The 19,007-nt window shown below is 38.5% G+C and overlaps 1 protein-coding gene and 1 pseudogene across 11 annotated transcripts in view; one reads left to right on the forward strand and one right to left on the reverse strand.

The window, feature by feature from the left end:
* The window catches only part of LRRC9 (leucine rich repeat containing 9), a 115,510-nt gene that overhangs the window by 89,067 nt on the left and 7,436 nt on the right, over positions 1–19,007 (forward strand). For 8 of the 10 annotated variants that reach the window (XM_070593120.1, XM_070593115.1, XM_070593119.1 and 5 more), the window contains 4 exons: positions 3,055–3,191; positions 8,135–8,352; positions 12,547–12,615; positions 16,897–17,037. In XM_070593120.1, the coding sequence (XP_070449221.1) occupies positions 3,055–3,191; positions 8,135–8,352; positions 12,547–12,615; positions 16,897–17,037 (565 nt within the window). The remainder of the gene's footprint in view (positions 1–3,054; positions 3,192–8,134; positions 8,353–12,546; positions 12,616–16,896; positions 17,038–19,007) is intronic. The other 2 variants (XM_070593117.1, XM_070593118.1) reach the window with 1 other exon arrangement.
* On the reverse strand, positions 15,523–16,463 carry LOC103550783 (small ribosomal subunit protein uS5 pseudogene; annotated as a pseudogene). The gene has a single exon (XR_544880.2). The product of XR_544880.2 is annotated as a small ribosomal subunit protein uS5 pseudogene (transcript).

Here is a 19,007-nt window from a genome sequence, read left to right on the forward strand (position 1 = left end):
ACTTATTTAATAACTACATGCCAAAAATAAACTTCACAAGTAAGAAGATACTCAAAATTCTCCTTTGTCAATGCTTTTTCTCTGCTTCCTTCATTTCATACTCATATTGTAAAAAACAGAAAAAAGAAAAAACCTTGTACATTTAATGACCTTGGTTGTTTTTTTTTTTTATTTTCTTAAAGATTGGCACCTGAGCTAACATCCGTTGCCAAACTTCTTCTTTTTTTTTTTTTTCTTCTCCCCAAAGCCCCCTAGTACATAGTTGTATATTCTAGTTGTAGGTCCTTCTGGTTGTGCTATGTGGGATGCCACCTCAGCATGGCCTGATGAGCGGTGCCATGTCCGCGCCCGGGATCGGAACCGGTGAAACACTGGACCGCCGAAGTGGAGCAGGCGAACTTAACCACTCGGCCATGGGGCGGCCCGCTTGGTTTTGTTTTTTTTTTTTTAATTGAGATACAATTCACACACAATAACACTCACCTTCTGTGTTCAGTTCAGTGATTACTTTAGTATATTCACAAAGTTGTGCAACCATTACCACCATCTAATTCCAGAGCCTTTTCATCACTCCACAAAAGAATCTCTCACCTGGTAGCAAGGACTTGGGTTTGTTTTGACCTTCATTTTGTTTTTGTTTCTAAGTCCTTATCTGGTCACTTCATGCCCCAGCATCAACTGAAAAGATACTTTGTGAAGAAGATGAGGACATACCTCCCACTTTCCTACACATTTTTGGCAGAGCCTAAAGATATTTATTTTTGGATATTTGGGATATATATAACTCTCTCCAAGTCAGAATACTTTCCTTCCAGTTTTCCCAATGAAGAGCATTCCTTGTGTTTTTATCACCTTCATTGAAGTATAATTTAATAAAATAAAACTCACCAATTTAAGTGTACAATTTAATGAATTTTGACAAATGTGTTCAGTCATATAACCATTACCACAGTCAAGGTACAAACTGTTCCCATCCCCCAAACTTTCCATATATCTCTTTGCAGTCCCCTACCCCAACACTGTGGCCCTTTGCAACAACCACTGATCTGCTTTCTATCACCATAATTTTGCTTTTTTTTAGAATTTCATAGGACTAGAATCATTGTAGTAGGTAGTCTTTTGTGTCTGGCTTCTTTCATTTAGCATAATTCTTTTGAGATTCATCTACATTATTGCAAGTGTCAGTAATTCATTTCATTTTATTGCTGAGTAGTATTCCATTATATAGATTATATGACAAGTTATTTATCCATTTATCATTGATGAACATTGGGGTTGTTTCCACTTTGATTATTTTGATGAAAGCTGCTATGAACATTTCATTTATACACATCCTTTACATTGAGGACCATTTGTATCTTTTTAACAGCCTTATTGAAGTACGGTTTACCTAGCATATCGACTAATTTTAAGTGTATAATTTTTGCTAAATGTATAGAGTTGTGCTTCTATTACCACAACATAGTTTTAGAACATTTGCATCATACATTGAAAAGATCCCTCATATCAATTCGCAGTCAATTCCCTTTCCCACCTCTAGCTCCAGGAAACCACTAATCCACATTCTACGGAGCTGTGTTTTTCAGACATTTCATATAATATGTGGTCTTTTGCATCTGATTTCTTAAGCTCAGCATAATGTTTTTGAGGTTCACCCACAGTACAGCATGTGTTAGTAGTTCATTCTTTTTTATTGCTGAATATGTTGGGTATTCCATTGTATGGATGTGCCACATTATGTTTATCCATTCACCAGTTGATGGACATTTGGGTTCTTTCCGCTTTGGGGCTAGTGTGAGTAATGCTGCTGTAAACATTTGTGCAGAAGTATTTGTGTGCAGTTATGTTTTCATTTCTCTTGGGTCGATATCTAAGAGTGAAACTGATGGGTCATATGGTAATTTGATGTTTAACTTGTTAAACAACTGCCAAACTGTTTTCAAAGTGATTGCACCATTTTACATTACCAAGAACAGTTTATGAGGGTTCTCATTTCTCCCCATCCTCACCAACACTTGCTATTGTCTGTCTTTTTGATTACAGCCATTCTAGTGGATTTGAAGTAGTATCTCGTTATGGTTTTAATTTGCGTTTCCTTCATAACTAATGTTACTGAGCAACTTTTCATATACTTATTAGCCATTATTATATCTCCTTTGGTGAACTGTCTGTTTATATGTTTGCTTATTTTTTAATTAAGTTGTTTGGCTTTTTATTATTGAGTTCTTTAAATATTCTGGATATAAGCCCTTTATCAAGTAAATGATTTACAAATATTTTTTCTCAATCTGTGGCTTGTCTTTTTATTTTCTTAAATTGTACCTTTTAAAGGAATTTTAATTTTGGTAAAGTCCAATTTATCAATTTTTCTCTTACAGATTGTGATTTTGGTGTTGTACCTAAGAATTATTTGCCTAACCTGAGGTCACAAAGATTTTTCTCATATGTTTTCTTCAAAAAGTTTTGTGTTTTTTCTCTTACATTTAGATCTGTGATCCATTTTGAGATAATTTCTGTGTATGTTGCGAGGTAAAATATGAAATCTAATTCGTCCTTTTGCGTGATGATTGATCTGTCCATTCCATTGATCCTATTCCTATTCCATTGATCTATGTGTCTGTCCTTTTGACAGTACCAGAGCTGTCTGATTACTGCAGTTTTATAATAAATTTTGAAATCAGGGATGGTAAGCCCTCCAGCTTTGTTCTTTTTAAAGATTGTTTTGGATATTCTGGGTTCTTTGCATTTCCTTATTAACTTTAGGATAGATGGTTATTTTCTGGGGGAAAAGGAAAAAGCCTGCTGGGCATTTGATAGAGATTGCATTGAATCTATTGATCAGTTTGGGGAGGAATGCCATTTTAGTAATAGTGAGTCTTCTAATCCATGAACATGGAATATCTCTCCACTTATTTAGTTCTTTAATTTATCTCAGCAATGTTTTGTAGTTTTCTCTGTATACATTTTGACCTTCTTTTGTATTTATTCTGAAGTATTTTATTCTTTGTTATACTGTTATGAGTTTATGGGCTCAAACTTGCATGTGTGTTTCAGAGATACAATGAGCAGTGAAAATTTGCCTCCAATAATGCACAGTTTAGAAGTTCTTCATTTGGGCTACAATGGAATTTGTAATTTAATTCAGCTACAACTTAACAGACTAAGAAATTTAAAATTCCTCTTTCTACAGGGTGAGTAGCAACACTGCTAACATGTAAGTCTTTATTATTAAAACCTGCTGTGATTATTATCCTGTTTTGATAAGCGAATACAAGCTTCATTTGCTTAAAACAGATTCATTGACAAAAATATTTTAGTTATGGGTTTTTCTTGGGTTATTTACATATAATGTAAATGCAGTATTTTAGGGCTATAGAATATTGCATTCTAGGGCAATATTCAACAACCCTAGAAAATGCAATATTCTAGGGCTATGTACAGTATTACATCATAATTTACTTTTATATCATATCAATTTTAAAAGCAATAGAAAGTAACCAGTGAATCATTCACAAGTACTTATTAAGCCCAGAATTGTGCTAAGTACTAAGAAAGATACAGAAATACAATATTGTTGTAATTATATATAATTGAGATCCTTGCTCTAACGTAGTTTAAGATCTATCTGTGGAGATATACTGAAACAAAGATGAACTAAGTTCTGACCATATATACCAGCTTAAGGACAATAGAAGTTTAGAGAAAAGAGAAATTGGAACATTAACCCCTCTACAAACCTAGGACTCTTTGAAAGACTGATAGAATTTAGACTGAAGGTGAACACGACTGAGAGCTTTGCAAGTAGAGAGGAGGAGGAGAAGAGTCACAAGGGCACGTCTGTGGTGTCTATGGGCTAATGCTTGCAAAGGGACCAACCGATGAAACCAGAGTACCCAGGTCTCTGAGAGAATTATAAAGCCTCTAAACATGATCAATTTGATAGAGAAGGCTCATTTTGCAGTTGAAAATAGGTAGGAATTATAAATTTTTAGAAAAGTGGTAATGAGAAAACAGAGTTTAGAATATTAGTTTAACGATAATTATTTAATGACATGAAAGAAAGATTGGGAGATTCATCAGTGAGACATGGGGCAATATCGGTATAATTGACCTGAGTATAGTAACTTTCTTCTGAAAGACAGGCTTTTCTAGACCATATTTAAAAATTTTTAATTCGTCTTTTTGCTATCAAAGGTGCTTGTGAGTTAGGTTAAGAACATGGAGACTTAGCCTTAAAAGAACAAGAAACTGAGCACAACAATGACAGATCTTTTAAAAGATACATTGACATTCAAAAAGGCAGACAATCTAATCCTTGAAGGTCTATTTTAATCTAATAATATAAAAGGAGAGTGTGTTCTGTTGCCATCGCTAGTGTGGCAAATCAGAGTGGGGCAGACTTATGCAGGAAGTGAGGCAGTTTACTCTGGCAATAGTGGCTGCCTTTTATTGAATCATTGGGCAAGGTGTTTGTCTCTACAGATTATCTCATTCAACCTTCACAGCGACCCAACGTGCTAAGGAATTTTCTATACATTTTACAAAAAAAGAAATTGAATTTCAGTGGAGTTAAATAATTTACCTAAATTTGCCCCAGTGAGTGGTATGGTACGGAGTCAAACACAGCTCTTTATGACTCCAGAGCACGTGCATTTTCTGTCCAGCACAAATGACATAAGAAGGACCTGGGCTAGAGTGGTGTCAGTGGGAAGGGCGAGTAAGAGGTGATTCCAAAATGTAGTTTAAAGGAAGGAAATATTAGGACTTGATGACTAACTAGATATATAAGGAGAGGAAAATAGTTCAGGATATTTTCATGATCTCATTAGAAGATTGGGAAAAAGGAGATACTAAAGCTAGATAAACTCATTGAGAAATGTTGCTCATTTACAATAGGAAAAAATCAGTTTGTGTTGTGAAAATTTTGAGAGATAAAAATGGAAACTCTTTCAAGCAGTAGCACTGGAGCACAGGGCAGGACTGGAAATGGATATTCTAGAATTATCCCAGTGGAGAGGACAGCTGAAGTCAAAAGTGTATTTGCTTACCTAGGATATAAGTATAGAGAAAGAATAAAAGTGTTGTGGAGGCATCCAAAAAGAGATGTGAAGACACTTCACCCCACCTTCCCACCCCGTCCCAGCATTAAGAAGGCTGGAGAAAAAAGAACCAGCAAAGGAGTCATACAAGAAATTTTAAAAGACAAACAAGAAATGCAGACTCTAGGGGCTGGCCCCGTGGCCGAGTGGTTAAGTTCGCGCGCTCCGCTGCAGGCGGCCCAGTGTTTCGTTAGTTCGAATCCTGGGCGCGGACATGGCACTGCTCATCAGACCACGCTGAGGCAGCGTCCCACATGCCACAACTAGAAGAACCCACAACGAAGAATACACAACTATGTACCGGGGGGCTTTGGGGAGAAAATGGAAAAAATAAAATCTTTAAAAAAAAAAAAAAAAAAAAGAAATGCACACTCTAAATGTCAGGAGAAGAGAGGATGAATGACCTCAAAGTCAAAGGATAAGAAGAATGAAGCCTCCAAAAAATATATCAGATGTAGACAATTGGATTCAACAAAAGGAGACCATTGGTAACCTTCAGAGGATCAGATTTGGAAACATGGGACGAGCAAAAGCCAAAGTGAAAACAGTTTAGCAGGAAGTGGTTGGATAGGCAGTAAAGGCAATGAATGGAGGCTGTGTTCTCAAGGAGCTTGTCCCTGAAAAGAAATAAGAGAGCAAATGGCGACTAGTGAGGTTCTGAGCATATTTGGAGGTTTATAAAGAGGTGAAGTAGGTTAAAGATATTGAAGAGAAGGAGATCTTTCTGAGATCCCAGTCTAAAGGGGGATAAGGGTGAAAGCTGTAGAGGCAGACACAAATGCAGGCAGTGATAAAATTAGGCTCTGCCAGGGGCCACAAGAGAGCTGACAAACCTACCTTCAGCTGTTGTGCTAAATTTGCAAAGGGAAGGTGAGTCTTTGGGGAAGGGCAGGGTGAGGCTGTAGGGAAGCAAATTAGATTAAGGCTCCAGTTTATCTAAAATTTAACTGTTTAGTTAAATAAATGGGAATTTTTCAAACAATGGTAAAAGCTGCCAGTTATAGAAATGTAAGATCCCTGAAAGCACATTCAGCATAGTTGTTTGGGAGTTTTCTTTCTTAAATATGTTTAATGAGCCTTCTAGAATGAATAATGGCCAAAAATGTGCTACCATAGGTATTATTCAGTACTTAAAGCTATACAGTTGTGATTTACTGGATTAAAATATTGAAAGTGACAGTCTAAATACATAATTTCATGAAAATAATACGTTAACACAATTGAATCGTTTTTCTTAATCTGACTTGAATAAACTTTTATAAGTAAGGCTCTGATAATATTTCAAAGTCTGTGATTTAGTTCTGTGAGAAATTTTATTGAAGGTTGTGATGTTATCAAGAATAGAACAAAATAAGGTAAATTTACCATATTTCATCAATTCTGAGACACTCACTTTTTATATTTAACATGACTGAAATCTGGTCATGTCTTAATTGATGGCGTGTCATTGTTTACCTAGCCAAGTTTTTTTATTTCTTACTGTATGTAAAATATTGACATATGTTAACAATTGTTGATGTCTTAAATTCGGTGAAATATGTTAAATTTCATGGAGAAGGATTCCAAGATCATGGGATGACATCTTCAATAATATATTAGTTTGCTAGGGCGACTATAACAAAGTACCACAAACTGAGTGGCTTAAACAACGAAAATTTATTTTCTAACAGTTCTGAAAGCTAGAAGTGCAGGATCAAGACATTAGCAGGGTTGGTCACTTCTAAGGGCTTGTAGATGGCTTCTGCATCTTCACGTGGTCTTCCCTTTGTGTGTCGGTGTCCTAATCTCCTCCTCGTATAAGGACACCAGTCATGTTGGATTAGGGCCCACGCAATGACCTCATTTAACCTTAGTTACCTCTTTATGGATCCTATTCCCAGATACAGTCACATTCTGAGGTACTAAGGGTTGGGACTTCAACATATAAATGTGTAGGGGACACGGTTCAGCCCATAACAAACAGGGAGGATGAACAGTGAATAAAACATAGTATGGTACAGTAGAAGCAGCATTGAGCTGAAAATGTAAAAGATCTAGATTAGGCCTAGCGTTGCCACTTTTATGTTTTTGAGCAAGTTACTTAATTTCTCTGACCCTCAATTTTCTGATCATTAAAAAGTGATAATCGGGGCCAGCCCGGTGGTATAGTGGTTAAGTTCACATGCTCCGCTTTGGTGGCCTGGGGTTCAAATCCAGTTCAAACCCAGTTCAAATCCTGGGTGTGGACCTGCACACCGCTCATCAAGCCGTGCTGTGGTGGCGTCCCACATAGAAGAACTAGAATGACTGAGGACTAGGGTATTCAACTATGTACCGGGACTTTGGGGAGGAAAAAAAAAAAGAACAATAAAGAATTTTTTTTTTAAAGTGATAATAATATTTTCCATGTCCTATTTTGAGACTCTAATAGAAAACACATATAAAAGCATTTTGTCAGCTCAAGGGTCCTCTTCTCATTTAAGTTATCATTGATACTTATAAAGCTATTGATCGCTCCAGTAGGGAGGAATCACAGATCATAAAGAAAGGAATGAGGTTTTAAAGAGTGTAATGAATTCTTATTTGTTTACTGTGGCTGCATTGCAAAACTATGTTGAGAGAGAAATAACAGCATAATTAAGCTGTATTCTTCAACTTAAAAATACAACAAATCAGTTTATTTTAAGAAACAATTAGATATGCCTATTAGAATAGTCAGATATACTCAATAAGCATATCTTCTGCAGCATCTTTATACATCTACTTCTGTCAATACCAACTATTTTAGCGCTCAACTATTGAACAGAGAGATTGGGTCAATTCAGTACATTGTGTACATCACATTTCATCTTTCAAACGAAGGAGAAATTTTACGAAATATTATTTGAGGATGATGCTACCTTCTTGTAAACTACATTTCCATTTCTCCTTGGGAATATGTTCCTTTTAATACGTCAAAAAAACACATTTGATAAAAAATATTTCAATGAAGATAGATACCCTTTTATTCAGAAAGTTTGGGCTCACTTGCCGTATCCTGGCTTGTCTTCTCTCAGGGAATGAAATCAGTCAGGTGGAAGGGCTTGACAGCTTAGCCGTCCTTCAGGAATTGGTAATGGACCATAACCGCATCAGAGCGTTTAACGACAGTGCCTTTGCCAAACCAAGCTCCCTGTTGGCACTTCACCTGGAGGAAAACAGACTACGAGAGCTGAGCAAATTACAGCCTTTGGTAAAACTGGAGAAGCTCTTCCTCGGATATAATAAAATCCAGGTAACATTATTTTTGATTTGTGTTATGAGATTTACAAGCCTTAATTCCTCTGAACATAAAGCTTCCAAACACACCAAGATAAATTTTGCTATTGTGTTAGTTGTCATTTACACGCCATGTGAATATTCTGTGATACAGAGGCATATAAATACTCGATGATGTACAGATCCGCACCCTGCTTCTAGACTTATCAACCTGACCAACCTGCATGCATCCACCCACTGATAAAGGTGAGATCTAAATGTTCTGAGGCTCATCTCAGCAGTCCTCTCTGAGAGAGCTCATTTCTTCCTGACTGCTCTTGGTCCAAGCTGTTTCTGCATCTCAATCCCAGACTTCCAGAGGCCCTTTAATCTTGGCGTATGTACCTAGTCTACTTGACATTTGAATCACTCCCAATAGCGGACTTTGACTTGGCTTTAATTCCATCTCTCCCACTGAAGGCGTCTTTAGATAAGATACTGTCTTAGTTTTTTTTTTAAAGGTATACTTTTTTTCCCTTTTCTTTTCCTTTTTCTTTCTTTTCTTTTTTTTTTTTTTTTTTTTTTTTTGGTGAGGAGGATTAGCCCCTGAGCTAACATCTGTTGTCAATCTTCCTCTTTTTATATTTTCCCTCCCCAAAGCCCCAGTACATAGTTGTATATCCTGGTTGTAAGTCCTTCTAGTTCTTCTATGTGTGATGCCACCACAGCATGGCTCAATGAGCAGTGTATAGGTCTGCGCCCAGGATCCAAACCAGTGAACCCTGGGCTGCCAAAACAGTGGCATGTGAACTCAACTGCTACACCACTGGGCCATCCCCCCGTCTTAGTTTTACCTTCTCAGAATTCAACCTGTTTCCATTAAGCCACTGCACCTGAGCCTGCCCAGGCTCTCTCCTGAGATAGTATGCAGATGAGAGGGTGGAAGGTGTACATAACCTTATACAGCCCTAACATTTCTCTTAGTGTTTTGACGATGATCTGTTAGCCCTCCTTTTACCAATTTTACTACTTCTGTCCATACCTCTAAGACAATCTCAAAGACAAACTGAACTGTGGACTTGCCCTCAAGAGCAGGGACCGAGTCTGTTTTCCCCACATTTGTGTCGGTATATAGCGTAGTGCCTGGTAGATAGTAGATATGTGATCAATATTTGTTTATGGCTCTACTTGCTAGAGTTCAGGGAACCTTTTCTGGGGTGATGTAATAGCCTGTTCAAGGCTAGAAGGAAATCATGAACAGTGCCCTTTTCTACATAGCAACTAGGAATTAGACTTACAGAGAAAAATGGTGTACAACTAATTTATCCAGGTTGAAACAACATTCATCTGAAAAAAGCCTGTTAAAACTGGCAGATTCTTCCAAATCTTTATCCAGAAGAAGTCTAAATTAGGAAAATTGCCATCCTATGTGAAATCTTTCCAGTGATAGCAACTGAGCTAACAGAAAAGATTGTCAGATCAGACTTACATGAGTTAGAGATCTCACCCAGTCTCAAGCTTAACTAATAATTTCAGGGATACACAGGGGCTGCGACATTCCAGTGTCTTCTCAGGTACTTTCTTTCCACGTCTCACACACACTCTCTAGCTTAGAATAAAATATGGATCCCCAAGTGAGATTTTCTGGGAGTGGTCTCACACATCCAGGGAGTGTTTCATTTATGAAGTCTCTCCATGTTGTATGTGAGCTTACCTGATAATTCTGTAGATTCCAGGCTTATGTACTACAAGCAGTCCTTAACCAGGGAGGTCCTGCTAGAAGAATTTCATAAATAAGGACCTTCTTAGCAAATATCATTGGTCTATGTGACAGGACATCTAGTTACCCGCATACTTACAAGGAGATTGGACCAGGTAAACTGCTTTTCCCCGGGAGTGTCCTTGCCCTACTTCCCACCCTCCTCACTCCCCGCCGAGGAACTGAACGGATGGCAGATCAGCTGATATAGCAACTTCCTCCCCAGTAACTTAAACAGGATAATGCCCAGGCAAGCTTACTTATTATCAAAATTTAACATAGCTAAAGGACAATCTGTATGATAAATCACGGGAGATTATGCATATATCATTTAATGAAGGAGTATTGATTATTTCACGATCAGCCCTTCTTTATTTTTATCCTTGAAACGATATTTTTCAGAATTTAGATAGATCATTTTACCATTAAACTTATTCTAACCATTAATATTGTAGGACCTTAATATGACCACACATTGAGCTAGGAAAAATGCACTGAAAGGAATAAAAAGATTAAGTTGGGGATTCTGTTTGACTCTACTGAAAATATTATGTTCTTCAAAATTCTTAACTCTCAGTGCACATTTTCTTTTTGGGAGAGATTTTCTCTCGATTCATATCAACATGGGTGGTCTGACACCAGCATTAATTTCCACAACTGGGCAATCCGACTATAACCCTTGGGATGATAAAGATTTATAGGATAGGAAGACGTAAGTATAGAAAAATTAGCAAAACAGCAATGCTTCAAATGAAGATATATGCAGTCCCTTATTAACCTACTTTAAAGTCTTTCATAAACTGCATATCCTTGCTAACAGATTCCACCGTGAAGCTTTTGGCTTAGCCATCATGACCAATTATGTAGATTTGGAAAATTCTTGCCTATAGTCTTGCTTCCGCAGGAGGAGTCAGAGAAACACAATGAAAAATGAGTTATTTAATTCAGCTTTGCAGTCCTGTTTGATCCCTGTGTCTGAATGACTCCCCTCTATGTCATCCAACAACTCTGTCTACTTTTAAACATCTCAGTAATCCCCTGAGGCTGGAAATGGCCCCAGGAAATAGTCTATTGCTATTTCTTGCCTAAACGAAAGCCCCCAATCCAGACTTAACTATTACGATTATTGCCGTAAGTGCTTATCCTGACAATATACTCAAAGGGTGACAACCACTGTTTAACAGCTGGCTATCTGGGGAAAACAGTCCTAATCAATAGCATTTGCCAATTTCTATGGTATAATTTCTTCCACCATAGCCAATTTCAAGCTAAAACACCATCTCACAAAATTCCTGAAAATTTACCGGTCCACTTTTGTGAGTCAGTGTGAAGTAACTCCAACACACAGCTATAAAAAGTAACCAATATTAAAAATGGGAAGCCATCAGCTCTCTCCCCCCAATTATGAATATATTAGTTTGCTTGATCTCTTTAAGACTTTATACCAGCATTATCCTCTAAAAATTTAACCCTCTGTTTCTTTCATTAACATTTTCTATGAGAAATAAACATTTTTATTAGAAATATTTCTCTAGTGAACACTGCTATCCTCCATTTAATTTGAGAAAATAGTGTAAGACTTTTCACATTTCTCTGCTTTCCAATCGGGCTTTGGTTCCACAGATAGGAACTGCCTGTGAGTCAAAATACACAATATCTCTATAGATACCTGTCAGAGCTTTTTCAAAGTCCTCCTCTATGATTTTCCATTTCCAAATGTCTAAAATAGGTCTAAATTTTATTTATAGTGACTAGACGAATTGGCTGTATGTCCACTAGTCCTTCCAGATAAGAAGAGGAGCATATCAGTAACTTTGTTTTATTGCTATCAACTAGCAACAACCTTAAGCTGAACTTATTGCCTAAATTTTGTCAGAAATAGCAATTTAGAAATAATTTTGCAAAAGCTAAATTGTATTTGCAAACATTCACCCATGTTAAATAAATAATAATAAATAATCCCATCTAGTACGGAAGTCATTCAGCTAGAGAGATAGTTTTTCAATTTTATATATTTCCAGCAAATATATCAGGATGCAGTCCATTCAATGTCACATGCTGCTAATTTATGGTTAAGGTTGTGTTTAATGTGTACCTTTGAAATTGTTTAAACTGGATCCACCTTCTTTTCCACACTTCTGGGTCAAGCCTCTGGGGAATTAACCAAATATAATCTGAGTCCTAGAATAGATCGTCACTTTTCTGAGAAAAAATTCGGTCTTTTCTTGCAAGTGCTGCTGTATGGCCTGTTCCCCGTGCTCGAATGGCATCTTTACCAACCGTGGATTTGGAATCAATAGTACACAGATCTGTCTTTAATCAACAGTACAGAATATTGTCACACAAGCTCGCTTCAGAGGTTTCAATCATGAGCTAGCTGCAATCCAAAACTTACATATAATTACTGCAAATTAGTCTACATTTGAAGATGTTAGATCTAACCAAATAACTTATTGCTTAACTTTTGAGCAGGATATGGCAGAACTGGAAAAACTTGATGGTATCTCTTCTCTCAGAGAGCTTACAGTTTATGGCAATCCGGTGAGTATGTTCCTTTTCTAATGTATTAGTTAATTTAGTTATAGTTGTATATAATTTATTTTTTATAATGTGCGAAAGGATTTGATTTGATTCGTTCCCATGTGTATACACAGTCGTCCAAGCACGGTTTATTGACTAGTGTCTTCTTCCGACTGATCACAATATGAACTGCCATTGTCGTATATACGAGGGTCCTTTTCAGGCTCCTACAGTGTCCTCATTGACCTGTTTGTGTAGCCCTGTACCAGTATTACACTGTGTTAATTGCTAAAGTTTTATATTAAGTCTTGATGTCTGCTAGAGTAAGCACCTCTAATTTTCCTTCTTTTCCACTTTCTCCTCTTTATCTTTCTCCACTATCTTGGCTATTCTGGGCCCTTGACACTTCCTATGAGTTCTGGAAACAGCTTCTCAAGCTATGTGAGACTCTTGTTGATATTTTAACTGGAATTGCATTGAATTTACAAATTAATTTTGGGAGAAATTTGCCTCCTTTTCTGTTGGAGCCTTTGAAGGGATCAAATGAGTAGCTCCCTTATTCACGTAACATCTGAACAAATTGAGAAATATGACCATTGCAGATGGAAAGGTGACAATATTTTGCTTAGCTTAGTGAGAAAGCCAAGTGGGCCTCCTGACAGATCCCAGAAATAGGCAGTCATGATCACCTAGAAACAGGAAATGCTTGACTGAGGCCTTTCCACCTGGGAGGAGAGCTTCTCCTGGAGGAGCAGGGTGCCTTCTCCCAGCGATAAGCCCCTTCCCAGGAGGAAAGACAGGAGCTAAACATGCCCAGATCTGCCAGTTCCGTCAGTCTGCTTCCCTGCCGGAGAAGGAGGGACGGGGCTGAAAGAGCCCAGTAGTACCACAGCATGGGACGTCCCGCCAAGGAGGAAATAACAAGCAGCAGTCTCCCCTAATATTTACAGTATTCAGCCTTCTCATTCTTAAACACAAATATCCCTACATTTATTTTCAGTCCTTCAATAAAGATTTAAAATTTTCTCCCAATGCTTTTAATCATCTTTGGTTATATTTATTCGGTTGCTTTAATACCTATTATTTATTTATTTATTTATTTATTTTGAGGAAGATTAGCCCTGAGCTAACTACTGCCAGTCCTCCTCTTTTTGCTGAGGAAGACTGGCCCTGAGCTAACATCCGTGTCATCTTCCTCTACTTTATATGTGGGACGGCTACCACAGCATGGCTTGACAAGCAGTGCCATGTCCGCACCCAGGATCCAAACCAGTGAACCCCGGGCCACTGAGAAGCAGAACATGCGAACGTAACCACTGCGCCACTGGGCTGGCCCCTTTAATACCTATTTTAAACAGCATCTTTTTACATTCTTCTAATTGTTTGCTGCTGGAATACAGAAATTCTGATTTTTGCATATTACTCTTCATCTAGGAAGCTTGCTGAAGTAAAAAACAAAAAACAAAAAACATTGCTTTAGCAGCATTCTAAAAGTTTTGATATGTGGTGTTTTTCCTGTTTTTTTTTTGTTTTTTTTTTTTTTGAGGGAGATTAGCCCTGAGCTAACTGCTGCCAATCCTTCTCTTTTTGCTGAGGAAATCTGGCCCTGAGCTAACATCCGTGCTCATCTTCCTCTACTTTATATGTAGGATGCCTACCACGGTATGGTGTGCCAAGTAGTGCCATGTCTGCACCCGGGATCTGAACCGGGAAACCCCAGGCTGCCGAAGTGGAACGTGCAAACTTAACCGCTGCGCCACCAGGCTGGCCCCTGTTCTTTATTTCTTAAAGTCTACTTTCCAAAAGATGTCTTCTTTAACCCATGAATTATTGAGGTGTCTGTGTGTGTTCATTTCAAACCTATGAGGCATTTCTAGTTATCTCTTTGTCATTTATTTCTAATGTTATTCTTATAGTCAGAGGAGACAGCCTATTTATATATTCTTCGGTATTTATGAAACTTGCTTTGTGGCCTAGAATGTTCTGATTTTTTTTACTCAATTAAATGTCTTGGGGATGTCTCTCCATTAATGTATATGTATCTACTACATTTTTTAAAAATAGATTGTTGGGGCCAGCCTGGTGGCGCAGTGGTTGAGTGCAGGCGTCCTACATATAAAAAAGTAGAGGAAGATAGGCATGGATGTTAGCTCTGGGCCAGTCTTCCTCAGCAAAAAGAGGAGGATTGGCAGCCAATGTTAGCTCAGGGCTAATCTTCCTCAAAAAAAAAATAATAGATTGTTTATTCATCCCCTTTTCATGATAGTTTATTTCTTTCTTTTCTTCTTTTTATCATTATTATTATTTTTTTTTTTTGCTATTACAAACAGTGTTGCATACTTTCTCTGTGTTGTCAGTCCCTAAGATCACCCCACATTCAGAGATTTGCTAGAGGGACTTATGAGACTTAGCATATAGTTTATAAGTGTACTAATAAGATTTATTACAGTGACATAATGAGGACACACAGCCAGGTGATGGGGGCCGCCTGGCAGAGTCTGGCAGGAGTCCAGGTACAGGCTTCTTTATACTCTTTTTCTCCCTTGAGGGCTCACACAGTGCACACTCCTCACCCAGCAACAAAAATGCAACAACATGTGTGTTATGTTTCTGTCCAGGGAATCCCATTAGACTTAGCATTCAAGAATTTTGTTGGGGACTGGTCACGTAGATACCCTATGCCTATCATGTACCAAAATTCCAGACTCCCAGAAAGAAAGCAGGTTGAGCATAAATCATATTGTTTGTGTGAGTAGTCTAGGCACAGTGAACTACCCTTATCAGTTAAAGAATGGTGGGAACCCTCCCAAAATCCAAGTACCAAACGCTAGTTAAGATCCATCCTTGCCAGCAGACACTTCTAAAGATGACAGCCTCAGACCTACTATGTTAACTGTCTACACACCTTCTTACACACGTGCAAAAAAATTTTTTAACAGGCTTAATTCACTTTATTTTTCTTGTATAAAACTATGTGGTAGCCACAGCTGGAGCCTGGGTCCTCTGCATGGAGACTCTGGTGTGGTTCTTTACAAGATGGTCAGTGAACTCCTGATAGGGAGACTTGGTGAACACGGTCTCTTTCCAGAGGTCTGGGGTGAGATAGCTGTAGGTCTTAGAGATGGCATCAAAGGTGGCCTTGGCAAAGTTGCCAAGGGTGGCAGTGCAGCCCCTGGCCGAGATGTAGCAGTCGTCAATACCAGCCATCATCAAGAGCTTCTTGGGCACAGGGGCTGACACAATGCCAGCGCCCCTGGGGGCAGGGATGAGGCGCACCAGCACAGAGCCACAGCGACCTGTCACCTTGCAAGGAACAGTATGGGGCTTGCTGATCTTGTTCCACCAGTAGCCTCGTCGCACCGGGACAATGGAGAGCTTGGCAAGGACGATGGCCTCACAGATGGCAGTGGCTACCTCCTTGGAGCACTTAACACCCAGATCGACATGTCCATTGTAATCCCCAATGGCAACAAATGCCTTGAACCTGGTCCGCTGGCCAGCACGGGTCTGCTTTTGCACCGGCATAATCTTCAAAACCTCATCCTTAAGAGATGCCCCCAGGAAAAAGTCAATGATCTCAGACTCTTTGATGGGCAGGGAGAAAAGGTAGATTTCCTCCAGGGACTTGCTCTTCATGTCTTGGACCAGGCGACCCAGCTTGGTGACGGGGATCCACTCCTTGTCCTCGGCCTTGCCTCCGCGAGCTCCGCGGCCTCGGCCCCGGCTCCGACCACGGCCGCGACCCCCAGCCCCAGACGCCACTGCCGAAGCGTCCGCGGAAGCCTCCACGGCTTCCCAGGCCGGGGCCCCCTGGGCCCTCCAGACCCTGCCGCAGGACCGGCGTCATCCGCCATTTGATGTTTTCTCGAAGAAGAAGCACGTGCAAAATTTTTTAGAGTAGGTTGACACTATGAAGTGATGGATAATACACTTCAGTAGATGTGTATTGAATTAAATTGGATAGTGCCTATGGGAAAATATCGCATAAGTTTCAAGCTAATTACTTAGAAGTGAAATTTATGTTATAATCCTACTCATCAGTTGGGATTGCCTGTAGTAATGAACGATATTATATATTCTAAAAAGAGACTAAACCTTCAAATGGTAGCCTTGGTTAAAAAAAAGTTGTCTTCATTTAGGGAATTGAGAAATCTTTCAGAAAGGGAGCTCATATTTGTATCATCTAATACTATAAATTAGATATTATCTATCTTTGCTGCCTATGCTAAATTTTCTTCTCTATAAAGGTTAATCTTTGAAATAGGTTTTTAAATGGAATAAATTATTTTTAACTTTATTTAGATTTGTAGAAAAATGCTACATCGCCACGTGCTCATATTTCGACTGCCTAACTTACAGATGTTAGATGGAATTCCTGTGAATTCAGATGACAGGGCAAAAGCTGAATTTCACTTCTCTGAACTACAAGCAAAGAAAAATTCGGTAATAATTGTATTATTTACACTTTTCCTGTGAAAATATATAAATTATTAGTAAATAAACATGTTGTATTGTGGCATTTTTACTTAAATGTTTAAACCTGAGCTATGATGTTTTTATAGATTATTTTAGTATCTATTTAGTGATTACTGTCAAAGGCAGCTTGTTCTGGTGAATAGAGTGCACACACACAAAAGCAAGGGAAGCCTCTTTTTCTAATAACGTACTTTGACATAAAGCAAATTATTTAAAGTCTGTGTGCTTCTTGCTCAATATGTCAGACAGTGCTAGAAGGTAAGAAACTATAACGTATCACTTTTATAAACAGAAACTAACAACAAAACTCTTTCCATTTAGCAATGGGAAGGGAAGGGAGGAATTCTCACCTCAACTCTGTGGACTGTGTAATTCATCTAGCAAGAAAGAGATATGCTTCTTTTCTTGTATACTGGCAGAATAATGGGGCCTTTTGCCCATGAGCCCTAAAAAGGTACCTCACCATGGTGGGAAAGAGAGAGAGCAAAGCCACAAAAGTATATCATTAGGAAATTCTGTCATTGACCACCCAGATTCTTTATGACCATTCTACAAAAACTAAATTTAACCTAGAAAAGCTATGTTTTTTGTCCAAAGACGTAACATGATTAGAGCTGTGCCCTTGCAAGGTTTGAGGAGAAAGAGGCTGGCAGCAGGGAAACCAGTTAAGAGGCTTTAGAATAATCCGGGAGAGAGATGAAGTCTAATGGGATTCATGGACTAGAGTGGGGCGTACTAGGGTGAGCCTCTGACGTAAGTGAAAGCCAGGGAGCAAAGACATTCGTCAATGACAAAGATTTCTTTTAAAAGTTATATCGAAGGGGAAAGAGATAAGTCTACCGAAGATGCTTCAAAGAACTCACCAGTTCCCCGACCCTCCACTCTCTCTGTAAAACGAACTCCCTGATTCCCAGGGCACAATGAGCGTTCGCTATGAGGCGGCTCCCCTCTCATCCCCTCCACCCTCAACAGTAGATTCACATATTTGTCAAGAGTTGGCTGTTTTTTTCCAAAACTTATGTCAGTTCTTGTACTTTAAATAAACAGATATACTGTAAGTGCAAATTTTTAAATTAGTATTTCTATGTTTCTGTGAAAACCAATGGGATACTTTGGAAAGTCTGGATAAAGACCAGTCTCACACACAAACACACACACACATACTCACACATAATGTCAAATTAATTGAGAGAAAGAAACTTGTAAAATATGGGAGAAAACTATGAAAATTCAGACAAAATATATAGGAAAATTATTTTTAAAAATCAAGACATATTGTGTGTTCAATTTTTCTCCACATGTCTGTAAATTCTTGCTATGTTAAAAAAATCAAAACTGGAAATTGTAGGCAAAACCTTAGGGGTAGATTTATCTAAGAACAATCAGATAAAATACCAATCAAGGGACTCTTACAGAAAAGGCCTTGGCCCTTCATCAAAAGATTGGTGTGTGCGTGTACTATGTTTTGAATTTTTTTAAAAGATAAATATGGGGGCTGGCCCCGTGGCCGAGTGGTTAGGTTTGCGCGCTCCGCTGCAGGCGGCCCAGTGTTTCGTTAGTTCGAATCCTGGGCGCGGACATGGCACTGCTCATCAAACCACACTGGGGAAGCGTCCCACATGCCACAACTAGAAGGACCCACAATGAAGAATACACAACTATGTACCGGGGGGCTTTGGGGAGAAAAAGGAAAAAAATAAAAATAAAAAAAAAAATAACATCTTTAAAAGACAAATATGAATTATACATATAATTCTTAATTATTCCCTGACTTTTTATTAACTTTGACTTTTTCCGATTAACCAAGGGGCTTCTATTACAGTAGCTGCAGAGACCTGCAAGACTGAAAGTTGTACAGTGTTAAAGATTATCTAGATTAGGCAAAGGAAATGGGTTCATTTGTGGGTTTTATCTGCAAAAATTTTTCTAAAAACTTT

This window comes from Equus przewalskii, chromosome 25 (assembly GCF_037783145.1).
Source record: "Equus przewalskii isolate Varuska chromosome 25, EquPr2, whole genome shotgun sequence".
NCBI classification, from domain to species: Eukaryota; Metazoa; Chordata; class Mammalia; order Perissodactyla; family Equidae; genus Equus; species Equus przewalskii.